The following is a 14,513-nucleotide window of genomic DNA, read 5'->3' on the forward strand; positions in this document are numbered from 1 at the left end:
ATATATATATATATATATATATGTATATATATATATATATACATATATATAAATTATTGTTGAAACTCGTTTATTAGTCTATTGTTGAAAATTGTTTATTCCTCTATTGTTGATGCTACTTTATTCATTTATTGTTGATTTATTTATTCATATATTGTTTATTTTTTGTCTATTTATTTTTGGTTATTGCTGATTCATTATATGTTTATTCAACTATCGACTTTTATTTGCCCCTAAAATAATATAATCACATATTGTAGTAATTATTTTCAAAGAAATTCAAATGGTCTTTGGTCATCACAGCACCACACTCCATTTGAAATGCTCAAAATTTCGTAAATAAATTTAAAACAAGTATAGGAAATCACTCACTTCAAATTTCCCGCGTTTGTCCTGATCTCAACCGCCAGGGGGAGTTAAGTTTTAAATAATTCGCTTTTAGGTAGGGGAGTGTCGCATCTATGTTATCCGTAGTCTGTAGGGTAAATTTCATTGACTAATAAAAAGTGGCAAGCGGTCTATATTTCCGAAGCAGGTTATCTGAAATATTGGAAACCACTCTAAAATTCTCGGCGACATACGGACCATACCCATAGTGGTAGCTTATAAAGACTAATAAATTGTTCTTGTAAAGATTACACATGATCATAACAAAAATCAAGCACAGGATTTCTTAATTTCTTTCTTTTACTACTTTCTGTGATTTCTGAATGTACACAGTAATCACATCAATGATATTGTATTACCTACAATACAGAAATAATTTGTTTAAGAAATCATTTTCATTATGTATTAGTCTTTAAACTCATACTGGAGTTATTTACTATTCACACTACTTTTATCTGAAGTGGATGATTCTCCAAGTTTAAAATCAATGGGTTTATCATAACCCATTAAAATGGCATAATGATCTGGATAATCAAAATTACTCGGGTCAAAAAAGAGTGCTTTTCCTATAACCTTTATTGAAGTGAACATTCCTGGCAATTCCGGTACATCTATTTCTCTGACTTTGAATTCAATCTGAAAGACAATATCAACATATTTCAAAAACTTTCACAGGAAATTTAAAACTACAACTTACCTTTTTAGGTATACAAAAAAAGTTTATAGTATATGCAATATATTTATCTTCTGCAGCATAATATTCTAAAGATGTAACATATTTTTTTGTTATTAAATGTAAAAGTAAAGGTGTCACAAAGGTAAATAAGCCAACAAAAGAATAGGCAGCTACAATCATTGGAACACTGCCAGTAGATACAATTTCCTTATATAATAAAGGTTGGGCAAGCATACCTATAATGCTTGATGACAGTGAAAACACCTGAAATTCGAAATACAAATATATTGATTTTGCTTGAAAATTAATCGGTTTCCGAAAAGTATTATCTTTTCTATAATACTCCAATGAAACACAATAGACATTTTTCATCATTATCATTCAAAATGTAATAACATTCTGAATTACCTTAACTAGTTTTATTTGAGAACTCAATACGCCAGTATAAATCTTTACTGGACTTTTACAATCATTGTTCTCCAACAGAGGTTTACTTGTAGAAATAGACCGTAAAGACAGATTCGATAATTTAGTCCATTCTATTGTGGACCCTTTAGAGGTATTTTTGTAAAGTACCAAACGCCAACAAATTCTATTCATGATTACTTATTTAATTTAAATCCTAGAATTGAATGCTCATTTATTCATCCTACTTAGATATTAAATTAATTTAATAATGCAGTCTTATTCCCGTACTATGATGTTAAAATTTATGAAATGATCAACAGACGTTAGACAAAAAAATGTCATAGAAGGTTATAGACACAGAAACTTACCCATCACAGATAACAGAGTAGACCCATTTGATCTGTATGTCAATTTGGGACATGGCGATTCCAATTTTGTTATTCCTTGAAAATACTCTCTACAGGCATCTGAAAATTACAGTGCCTGAATATACTAGTGGCTGTACTGAAAATAAGAATGCAGCGCCAAGATGAGCAAACGTAGAACTATAAATATTGACATTGTCCGAATTCATCATTCCACGTTACCCTTCAATTATTACAGTCCCAACGAAGTATTACAAATGCTAATGTATTGAATATTTTAGGAATACTACAGAAAGTCACATGTCCATTTCTTATTTATTTATTAAGATATATTTACATAAGATGTTTCTAAAAATAAATTTATATCTATGCTACTTAAAACTAATCATATTGAAACCTATTTATCCAATTATATTATGGCTCGACTAATGAAAATTCAATTGCATAATTTCATAAAATGTGATAGCGAAGTATCATCAGTATGCCATGAAAAAAAAATATATAGAATAGAATTTCATAGTACATGTCCAAGAATTTTTCCAATATTGGGTAAAGGTAACTTAGTTTTGAAGATTTCAAAATGAAAAATTCAGTATAATTTTTTGATTGTCTATTATAAATAATTTTTTTGAATAATCAATTTATGAACAACTTGTCCATTTGCTGCATACTAATTGGGAAATGCTGTATTTCATTATTTTTAAATAATCTAATTCCTTAAAAATCTATGTTCTGCAAATATCTTTAACTTTCTTCACAAGAGACCTCTGCAATTTACATCCTAAAATTTTGAATATCTTTATACGCTGATTGACTGTTTCAATATGTACTCGAGCAGCTGCTATTTCAGCATTTAACAATGCTTCCTCGGTACTGAACTGTTTTTTATTTTTTAAAAAGGGTAGTGCTTCTACTATTGAATCTAATAATTTTATAATATTGAGAACAGTAAAACTGTTTAGGGCACTATCTTTTGTTATCAGGTCACACAAAGAAGACACTTTAGGAGTATTCACTTGCATCCTTGAAAGTTTTAAGCCCATTTTAATCAGGATGACCCTGAAGAAGCTGTAATAGACCTTGTGCAACTTCGATTTCATTCTTCAGCAACAAGTTTTTCTTTGTTGACACTTATTTGTCCCAATCTTTCAGATCTACTGCTAAAACATTCAAGTTCTTCCTTTTTGGTAGTAGATCGAACAGGAAGATTTCTGGAAGGCACAGCAGTGTTTTTCAAAAACTTTGTGTAGAACTGGAATCTGTAAACGATTATCCCCATAAATATAACCCAAAATTTAATGTGTAATCCGTGCTTACTTCGATAAAATGCAGGGAACATATTTTCATATTTCTTGTCACTGGTTTACAGATTTTGAGTTTCAGTTGCCAAGCTTTTTGTCGATCCATCAGCACTTTACTCCCCAATTTCCTTTTCACCGAAACACGATATTTATCACCAGTTTGAGAGAAAGCATGGAAATTGATATTTGAACTTTTTTCCCAGGAAGAACACTGAGGAACTGAAGAATAGCGATTCGAACGACTCATAACCATTAAAATGATTTGAAAATATGAATATTTGTAGCATATCAGACAAACAAAAAGCAGAATGCTAGAACTATGTCAATATTTTCAGTTACTCTGATTGTCACTAGGTGGCGTAGCGCTTATGTTGATTTGATGAATTAAATATCAAAATTTTGAAGAAAAATATTTAGAAAAAAAATTGTTTGAATAAGATAGGTTGTGTAGTTTTCAAGATATGACATCTTTACCGTTACTTCAAAATCCTTTTCCTACTTAAATCTGGATAGATAATATAGACCAAAAAAAATGTCAAATTGTATTAGAGTAATCTATGTTTATTTATGTGTATTTTAAGGTTATACTTTTCCAAAATATGAACTGGATGTTATTTATTTATTCTGGTATCTAAGATGTTACCCTCGAAAGGGTATTTTAATGATATTGAATGTCCTTACTTGGAAAATACATGTGGTCGTCCTTATTGCCATTTCAATCATAGGAAAAAACAATTAGAAATTGTCAATGAAAATGTATCAGAAAAATGTAGTTCCCGAGAGATTCCCTCCTATAAACCAACCCCAAAGAGTGAATTAGCAGTAAGAAAAAGTCATATACCCATCAGTTACGTACCAGATGTTTACAATGTCGAAAAGTCTACACGTTCTTTCCGAAACAATGCTTTGATGGATATCATTTACAAACCAACACCTATAAGTTTATTGAATTCAAATGTAGAAGGAAGTTCAAATACTATTAGTACTCCAAATACTAGTTTAGAGACCAAATATGTTCCAGAAATTGGAGTAAAGAGTAAAGCAGAAAACAAAAAAATATCAAATGAAATTGAAGAAAAAGATGAGTACAAACCTGAAGAGCAAGAATATAAACCATCAGACAAAGGAACTGAATATCAATACAATCCATCATCACATACAGACATAAATGAAGACAGCTTATCAGATATTGTTTATAAACCAAATTGGAGTGGCCTGAATAATTTAACAAAAGTTGAATATACCCCTTCTGTCCGTTCTAAGCAGAATTCCAGTATAAATTTCGAGAATTTGGATAATGAATTTGAAATGATTGATGAAATAATCAATATGTCTGATTATACTAAACATGCTGAACATGTTGATAATACTGGATCAAAAAAAAAACATATTGAAAAATCCGAAAATGGATTGACTACATCTGGTAGTATTTCAGAAACTGGAAAAACATCACACTGGCATGATATTCTCACTGAACCCAAAAATTCAAGGGATTCCAATAATAAATCTACTTTGAATGAAAGAGGTAATAATTCTCATAAACATAAGGATAAAAAAAATTATTCAGAAGAAAGCAATAAACAAAGTAAAAAAGACAAACAGGAAAAAGCTGTAAGTAAAGAAGAAAAGAAAGAAAGAAAAGAAGGAAAAAAGGATAGGAAAGATGAGAAGAAAGAAAAATCAGAGAAAACTGATGTAAAAGCAAAATATTCCAGTAAAAATGATAAAAGGAAAGGTGAAAGTAGTAGAAGTAAAGACAAAGACAAAAAAATTAATCATGAGAAAAAGGTACAAGAAGAAAAGAAAGGAGGTCACAGTTATTCTGAGAAAGATTTAGAGAAGGAATGTAAACGTAAAGAAACAGAAAATAAAAAAAAAAATGGTTCCCATGATAGTTCTAGAGAGAAAAATAAAAGCAAACATTCAAAGAACAATTCTGGAAAGAATAAAAATTATGACAAGAAAGGAAAAGGACATACAAAACATGAGGATAAAAAGAAAAGGGAATCATCTGATACTGAAATTCAAAAATGTAAATCTGGCAATATACCTAAAATAAAATCTTCATCCATGAACGTTGATCTGGATATTGATTTGGAAGTTGATGAAATGCAAACTATGGAAGAATGTTTTAAAATATTCAATGAGTATAAACCAACAGTTACTCAGGTTGATGAAGAAGAAAGTATACTCAATAAAAATGAAGTTGATTCGGTGGAGGATTTAATTCTTGCAAAAAAGAGAATTGCTCATACTAATGCCTCTAATATGCCAACTAAAATACAAAATCCAAAACCAATTAATAAGCTTACTCCAGGACAAGTGATGAATAATCGTTTGAAAATTGTCAAAGCAGCTCAAGCAGATAATGAAGAGAAATTAATTTCAAATGAACTAAAGAAAATTGTTAAACGTCCACAACCTTCTCAATTCATTAAACCTGCTAAAAAAATTAAGCTGAGTGAGGTGAAACCTATAATGCCGCCACGAAGTACATCTTTAATTGATGACATAATTAATAGAACCAATACTAAACCTGTTGTCAAAAAAATAGCCCCTGTAAGTAATGTATTAAATTTACAGAAGGCTAAAGCAAATTTAATGATATCAAATAATAATCAATCAACAGAGCAATTGGTTAAAACAATAGCTCAAACTAATAAAACTGGTAAAAGGCAAGCACATGTTCCTGATTACTCTTTGAGCAATATTCCTGATGTAATAGATGTAGATAAATCTAAATTACCAGTGAATGTCCGTTCAAGATTTCTTACTCTTTTAGCTGATGAATGTTGCAAGTTATATTTAACACAAAAAGATGCTTATAAAAGAGCTTTAGATGAAGAATATAGTTGTTATCAAAAATGTAAAGTTCTAGTAACATATAGAAATTCTGCAATGTTGGCTGTGAATCGTTTGAGAAAAGAAGTGAAAGAACGAGAAGAAAAGAATTTAGGTCCTATAGGTTCTGATGAATCCTCACATGAAAAGCGGGAAGATTCTGAGAAAATAGCTCTGTACAAAAAAATTCAGCAATATGTTCTATCAGATGAAGAACTAGATATCCACGGATACCCTAGAGAAAGTACAATTCATGGAAAAGCTGTGATTAAAAACTGTAAAGCTACTAGCATTGTTCCTTTACCAAAAAATCAGAAAAAATGTTGTAGGTGTTCTAAAATATATTTAATTGACGATGAAGGCAAAGCTATATATGATGAAGAGTGTATTTATCATCCTTTGAGGAAAAGAACAATAAGAGGAGAACACATTTATTTGTGTTGTAAAACCAGTGATGATTCTGGTTGTGCTACGTGTCACACTCACGTAAGTGAAACACCAGAAGATGCTGAACTTGAAGGATTTCAAACAACATTGCCTCCCAATAGTGACTTTGATCCTAGAAGTAATGCAATTTATGCATTAGATTGTGAAATGTGTTATACCACCAAAGGACTTGAACTTACTAGGGTCACAGTTATCGATACCAACTGCAAAACCGTATATGAATCATTGGTTAAGCCATTAAATGATATTATTGACTATAACACTAGGTTTTCTGGTATCACTAAGCAACAAATGGATAGAACGAGTACTGGTATATTACAGGTACAGGCGAATATTTTACACCTATGTAATTCAAAAACAATATTGATTGGGCATAGTTTGGAATCTGATATGAAAGCATTAAAAATTATTCATGGAACGATAGTTGACACTGCTGTCCTATTTCCTCATAAAATGGGTTTACCTCATAAAAGGGCGCTCAGAACATTAGCTAGTGATTATTTGAAAAAAATTATTCAAAATGATGTAAGTGGCCATGACAGTGCAGAAGATGCAATAACTTGCATGGAACTCATTAAATGGAAAGTCAAAGAGGATAGTAAATTTAGAATTTAAAAAAATTGTATTTATAATATTTATTTCCTATTGTACATTGTATTTAAGATTTGGTAATAAGTTTAAATTTTCTGAAAAGATGCTGTTTAAGTTTTTCTCCCATGTTTATTTTACAGAATAAATTACAGTTTTCCACTTTCTGAATGGTTATTTTATTGGAAAAAAATTAAATACTATCCAATCATGTAACGATTACTAGCAAATGAGAACATTGAAAATTAAAAAAAAGTACTGATTTTCTGAGATAAATTTCCAATTCACTGAAAAATAAATATTCTACAGGCTTTCAATCATTGGTAAATAATATGACATTGACATTTCCAAAACTATTATTAATAGGACCAGTCTCATCAACTGATTTTTTTCAACTAATTTGGATGGATTAGAAATTTCATTGTAGCATCTAGGGCTGTGTTCATAAACTTACTTGAGTAAGCTCGTATTACTCAGAAAGAAGCCAGTGAACCGAAGAGAAAAATGGAAGGGACCCGTAGGTACGCCGTAGACCTATATCATTAGAGTAGAGACCTCAGAGGAAAGAGGTAGAGACCATTGATATCGGTGTATTGTGACAAGGATAGAGATGTAAATGGCAAAACATTGGTTTCGTTAATTGATTGTGTGTGTTTTCTTATGGTGATAATGGATTCCTTAACGATTTACTAAGTTTTTGTTTATTTATTTATTTGTTGTAATTCTTCTGCTTATTTTAGTACTAATAAACAATTTTAAGTATCTCTGCTTCGTGTAGCTTAAAATTGTGTTGTTAAATCCAAAGAAAGGTGACATTTCATAGGTAAGAAAACAAGAAGTGATTTATTGTTTATTTTATTGAATATTTTAACAGGTTCTCGTGGAATTGAATGAAATGGGTGATTGCAGTACGGAGTGAAGACAACAATCTTCTGCCACAGCCGTAATATGTAGTAATAACTTCAAAGCAGAGGATATTATGTCAATCCAACCAAAGTTTTGAAGAAAGGAGCCATACAATTATGATATTGAGAACATGTGTTACTACAATAATAATGAATACTATATAGCAAATTCCTACCCTTTATAGATCTGGAGTTATGAATTTTTGACCATGTTATTTGAATTTCAAAGCCCTGATTTGAATCTCTCCGTCAGATGTTAATCATAATTTTTTTATATTGATATTCATGATATGTTTTTTTTTTCATATGTGCCTGCATATTTGATGGTAAAAGGTAATATAATAAACCCTTGCATATAATTTACAGTACTTTTTTAAAACGTTAGAGTGAAGGAAGATGTATACTTTTGGAACGTAAGGCTGAATTGTCCTTTGATAGGACAAATAAAGCACTTTTATCCCCAATAACACTCACTATTTCCTCAGTCTATTTCTCAAAAATATTTGGGTAATTTTTTCTGAAGACAACATAAATATAAAATTTAAAAAATGCCATAAATTTTCTTTTGTTTTTTTTATATTTGTCACAAAGTTTGAATTCCCTGAAGTTCAGTTACTCTTTTTGCTACATTATATCAAATATAAATTCAATTATAAAATATAATATTATTCATATACTGGACTATAAAAAAACTCTGGAATAGAAAAAAATATTTTCTTTCAGATACTCAATGGAATTAATCTTTTTCTGAAAGAAATTTTAGATGAATGAAAATCTGTACCATACAGTTCCTAAATGTGTTCATTTAGCTATTTCAATACTATTCTCATCTGAATATCTCAACATTAAAAAAAAAAAAATTAAAAGCGCGTTATTCCCATAGTCATATTAAGCTATTTCAATACTATCCTCATCCGAATAACTCAATATTTCTCATTAAAAACGCCTCATTCCCATAGCCATTTAGCTATCTCAATAATCAACTAATGTGAAAAACTCAATATTCCCAAAAAAAAAATTTAAAAAAACGTTATTCCCATAGTAAATTCGCATGTGTTGCCATTAATAACTCCATCCTTGAAATGAAATTTAGATATATCTAAATGCAAAGTTTTGATTTTTATGTGTTTTTTACTTCTCCAAAAACTATATTAAAATCCATTATTGAGAAAGAATTCAATTTATCATACTAATTTTCAGAGGAAACATTGATTTTGGAAATAATGAAAATTTATTTATTTAATTTTTGTATTCTTTACCATTTGAAATTTTAAGAATGAAAATGAAATGTTTTGTGAAGCTTATTCAATAATCTCAAACCCATTAATATTTTGTCCTGACATGTTATAAGATACTAGGTCTCGACTATTTAAATTTTTATGCAAATCAATTTCACCTCAGATTGAGTTGATTAGATGATAGATTATACATGTAGGTTCAAATAATAGAATTCAAATTGCTTAAAACCACTTCATTCTGTTCTTATTGCAAAGATTTGGTAATACATCAGTTAGAGCTGACCCGTTTGCAGGAATAAAAAGCCCAAATAGAAGACTATTATCTACTCCACTTTATATAAAATAATCTTTCTTCAGTTATGTTAAGTTGAAATGCCCAATGTTCTTCTAACAAGATTTTCTGCTATTCTATTGAATTCTTCCCTATTTTCTCTCCACATTTTTGCAGCATCGACATTAGCTCCACTCTCATCATTAGGTTCTGCAAGCATACTAACAACTGACAAGAGTATTTTTTCTACACTTTGAACTGGTGACCATCTTTCAGCACTAGACTCATAACCCATGGGGTCATCACCAGGGGCATGTAATATTGAAATACATACTCTACCATCAGAGTAAATATTGGGATGGAACATTTCACATGTAAATTGCATTTTTGGAGGACTCAATGGATAATCAGATGGAAAAATAAGTTTAGCAGGAAAAACTCCACCTTCGAAACATGTCCCTTCTGGCCCAGTGATTAGAGCTTCCCATTCAAAAAAATTCTCTTCGTTAATGGGACCTGCTATAATACCCTCTGGAGGATTCAATGTTAACTGTTTATATTCGGCCATAAGACGTCTTAAGGCTGATCCTGCCATGTTCCCTCAATATTACAAATTAAAATATCATTACATGCAATAATAATCAACTCTGGTTAATAATTTATAGCAAAATTATTATTTATCTTCAATTTTTTGGTTAATAAGTTATGCAACGTCAGTTTTGAAGTATCAAGTGAAAGGTTTTTCTTCTTCTCCTCAAACAATAGAGAGATCACTTAGTGTTCTGCACAGAATACTAATAATAGTTCTGTGAGAGAGCCCTAAGGGCGAGTCCGGAAAGTCAGCGCTAATGAATGCGCATTAAGCGCTGTGTCAACATCGCGTTCGTAAATTACCGATGGTTCAGCGAACGATGGATCCATCGGGCTCTCAAACATTTCTTGAATTCAGCGCTGGATCGTTCGATGGCTCATCGGATTCCATCGATAGGCGAATCAACATAAGCGCTACGCCACCTGGTGACAATCAGAGTAACTAGAAATGTTGACATGGTTCTTGCCTCAGTCCTTTTCATTCCTCTGAGAAAATATTTATATTTTTTTAAAATCATTTCAATAGTTATGAGTCGTTCGAATCGCTATTGTTCAGTTCCTCAGTGTTCTTCCTGGGAAAAAAAGTTCAAATATCAAGTTCCATGCTCTTCCTCAAACTGGTAATAAATATCGTGTTTGGGTGGAAGGGAAATTGGGGTACTCCCCGATTCAGCACTCTACTGAGTGCTGATGGATCGACAAAAAGCTTGGCAACTGAAATTCAAAATCGATTAACCAGTGACAAGAAATATGAAAGTATGTTCCCTGCATTTTATCGATGATGATTATTTTTATCGAGGTAAGCACTGATCGCACATGAAATTTTAGATTATATTTATGGGGATAATAAAAATAATAATAATAATCGTTTACAGATTCCAGTTCTACACAGAAAAAAACTACATGATCATTTGAACTGTGGAAAAATGATTCGTTTAATCGAAAACATGTTGTCTGATAGGAGACTTCGTGTTTTTGTTGATGAGAAAAGTAGTAGTTTTAAAACATTGAATAATGGTCTTCCGCAGGGATCGGTTTTGTCTCCCATACTTTTTAATTTATATTTGTGTGATATCCCAGTTACTTCATCTGAAAAATTCATTTATGCCGATGATATTGCTCTTTTGTTCGTCATTCTGATTTTGGAATTATTGAAAATACTTTCAATGAAGATCTAAAAATTATGGAAAATTATTTTCTTGAGTGGCGCTTATGCCCTAATCCAAATGAAACAGAAGTCTCCTGTTTCCATTTGAATAATCAACAAAAACACAGAAAATTGAGAGTAACTTTCAATAATTCCGTCTTGAATCATAATTTTGCCCCCAAATATCTTGGAGTTAAACTTGATTCTTCTTTGAATTTCAAGGTTCACTTAGAAAATTTGCGTTTGAAATTGAAGTCGAGGAATAATATCCTCCAAAAATTAGCAGGATCTTCATGGGGTGCTGATGCCAACACTCTTCGTACAGCAGCCTTGGCCTTGGTTTTTTCTGCTGCTGAATACTGTTGTTCTGTTTGGTTTAATAGTGCTCATGTTCATAAAATTGATGCACAGCTTAACGTTTCTATGAGAATTATTAGTGGGACTATTAGATCTACTCCTTTAGATTGGTTACCGGTGCTATCACATATAGTTCCGCCTCATATTCGTAGACAGGTTGCAGTCAAGAAATCTTGGGATAAATTTCATTTCTATCCGAACTCATTTCCAATTTTATCCTATTTCCCAGATTCTAGAACTGCTAGATTGAAATCACGCAAACCTTTATGGACTAATACCTTCCTTGAATCTAATGAATGCGACAAGGAAATTTGGCGTTCGGGATGGACTTCTTCTAACGTTTTCAACAAAAGTCTTATTTTTGATCCCTCAGAAAAAGTTCTAGGTTTCAATCTTCCTAGGAAAATTTGGTGTATTTTAAATCGACTTAGAACTGGTCATGGTCGTTGTAATAGTACCCTCTTCAAATGGCATTCTATTGATAGCACACTATGTGAGTGTGGTGTAGAAGAGACCATTGACCACTTGGTGAATGATTGTCCGATTTATAAATTTCATGATGGTTTCCAAGCTATCCATTCAGTTTCAGATTCTTTTTTAGAATGGGTAGTTAACTTCAAATCGATATAATGAAAACTAATATTTAGTACTCCTTTCTGCTCCTTTTTTTTTTTTTGTTTTAGGATCCAATTGAAAATTATAGAGTCGTCAACCGAAAAGAGAGGATAAAGAAAATTTTGTTTTGGTTGAAGAGGAAGTCCTTCAATATAAATTATGTCAGCTTATCCTGTAAACGTTTACACAAACCAGTCACTACATCGATACGGGGAGACAGAGTTTTTGCTGAGGTTTTTATCTGTTCTCTTGTATCATACGTTGAAATGTATGATGCCCCGTTACATTTCCTCTGCTAATACTGAGATTCATCGACACATATGCTTGATTGTTTGAAATTATTATTTTGTATTGCTCTTTCTCAAAAGAATATATATATATACAGAAAAAATGTTTGAAAAAGACTGCTGTGCCTTCCAGAAATCTTCCTGTTGGATCTACTACCACAAAGGAAGAACCTGAACGTTTTAGTAGTAGATCTGAAAGATTGAAACAAAGAAAAACTTGTTGCTGAAGAATGCTCTTGTGAAGAAATCGAACCTGCTCTACAATCTACTACAGAAGGTCTATTACAGCTTCTTCAGGGTCAGTCTGATTATAATGGGCCTAAAACTTTCAAGGATTTCGAAGTGCAAGTGAATACTCCTAAAGTATCTTCTTTGTGTGACCTGATAACAACAGATAGTGCTGTAAACAGTTTTACTGGTCTCAATAATATGAAACTATTAGATACAATCTATTTACAGTGATCAAAGATCAAATCGTTTCAACAATCAAGCATTGTATTGTTTTAGTTTTAACAAATTTGAAATGTGATCTTTCATAATATGTGACATTATCTGTTTTATTTGGCATTTCACAAGAATTGTGCCAAAGATACATTGTCTTCAAATCTAAGGTACCTTTACACTATATTGGAAAAATTCCTCAGAAATGTATAATTAGAGGTTATCCTCTAAAGATATGTTTCTACTTCTTAACGGTTCGTAACTCCGTTGAAGTAGCAGTGAGTAGAGGGTTGTAATCCACTACAAACCCAGTAAAACTCGCGGTGCAGTTAGAATAAATTATTTACGTCGAAACTTGAACAAAAAATGTTGTTGAGAATTAAGTGAGTACAGCTTTTATATTATTTGTGACGACACACAGTTTTCGTCATGGGCCGCCTTCCGGAGTTGCTGGAATCTGCAAAATTCGCATATTATTTGGCCTAGATATGGTATATTGAATGCATGAGGTCGATAACTGCTTCCTGGTAATTTTCAATGGAATTTGAATTCTAGATATTTAAATGCGATTTCTTCTGGATATTCCTTAATGTTTAATTCACATTAAACATACTCCGGGGGGCCCTTGAAGTGAGGAAGGCAGCTTTCAGTATTGTGGTCGTTCTGTTTACTATGCCACCGGATTCCAGGTAGTTGATGTGGGCATAGTAAGGTGTCAGGTTTCTTGAAGTAATACTAAACTGATGTTGTGTTTTGAGTTTGAACTCGGGAATAAATAGGTTCAAGTTCAAAACGTGATGCACTTTCGGCAGGTCTTTGGCTTCTCGGTGCTGGTTGAGGTATTTCCCTGGTCGGTGATTCCTCCTTGCTGGTTTTTTCGTAGCGTGCTGTGAATTTTTTCAGCCCTACGTAAATAGTGATTGCTATAAGTATGACAGCAAGTGTAGTTGCAAAGCTCGTAATGGACGTATGAAGGGTTATGCTCTTCCAGGGAGTTTCGGATTGGCTATCTAAATCGTTCCGGTCAATGAGAAGTTGATCCAGCATATCCGGGGCTTTCCAAAAAGGCTCGAGTACTATGTCCGTGTTGTCCTTTTCATTTATGAATGAAAAAATGTTAGGGGGCACCTCTTTGTTGAACGTGGTTATTATGGATGTTTCATCTCTCGTGTGAGCGTGCAGGGTGCTTTTCTTGGTTTGAATAGTACATCCTGATGTAGAATGAATAACTCCAGTTCCATTCAAGGTTGTGTCCACTCGTTTTCCGTTGCATATTACGCCAATTCTTCGGGGATTATTGGTTACGAAAAGCCAGGTATTTTCCTTGCGTAATTCTTTCCATTTTATGTCACTAACTTGTATATTGGTTTTTCTGCACGTTGACTTGTCCGTGCGATTGTAGATTTCGTCAATTATGCAATTCGGATCATTTTCCATGTCTCTAATTATGGACGGGTTGAGAATATATTCGTTTTGGCTGATGCGTATAGCTTGTTCGAACTGTTCGCTGCTGAGCTCGAAATACTTTTGCACATTGTACTCCATCGCTAGGTATGGGTGGCTTATGTAGATCTCAATGAACGTATCGTTGGTGATTTTTCTTGAGACAGCTGTAGTCTGAACTACGTCGAATTTTTGGCTGTAGATA

At 32.1% G+C, this 14,513-nt stretch overlaps 3 protein-coding genes across 3 annotated transcripts; 1 reads left to right on the plus strand and 2 right to left on the minus strand.

Annotated features, from left to right (window-relative positions):
• Positions 1-669: 669 nt before the first annotated feature.
• Positions 670-1,813, minus strand: LOC123672730 (transmembrane protein 70 homolog, mitochondrial). The gene is made up of 3 exons (XM_045606985.1): positions 1,472-1,813; positions 1,085-1,327; positions 670-1,023 (listed from the first exon to the last, which is right to left on the minus strand). The coding sequence occupies exons 1-3, from the start codon at positions 1,661-1,663 to the stop codon at positions 817-819; spliced, it is 642 nt and encodes a 213-aa protein (XP_045462941.1). The 5' UTR covers positions 1,664-1,813; the 3' UTR covers positions 670-816.
• A 1,821-nt stretch (positions 1,814-3,634) lies between these two features.
• On the plus strand, positions 3,635-7,184 carry LOC123672136 (RNA exonuclease 1 homolog). Its single transcript, XM_045606128.1, has one exon. It carries the CDS (start codon positions 3,774-3,776, stop codon positions 7,038-7,040), a length of 3,267 nt encoding a protein of 1,088 aa, XP_045462084.1. The 5' UTR covers positions 3,635-3,773; the 3' UTR covers positions 7,041-7,184.
• A 668-nt stretch (positions 7,185-7,852) lies between these two features.
• Positions 7,853-10,181, minus strand: LOC123672137 (ubiquitin-conjugating enzyme E2 G2). The gene has a single exon (XM_045606129.1). It carries the CDS (start codon positions 10,020-10,022, stop codon positions 9,519-9,521), a length of 504 nt encoding a protein of 167 aa, XP_045462085.1. The 5' UTR covers positions 10,023-10,181; the 3' UTR covers positions 7,853-9,518.
• Positions 10,182-14,513: the final 4,332 nt, after the last annotated feature.

The sequence above is a fragment of the Harmonia axyridis genome, chromosome 2, assembly GCF_914767665.1.
Source record: "Harmonia axyridis chromosome 2, icHarAxyr1.1, whole genome shotgun sequence".
Taxonomy (NCBI): Eukaryota; Metazoa; Arthropoda; class Insecta; order Coleoptera; family Coccinellidae; genus Harmonia; species Harmonia axyridis.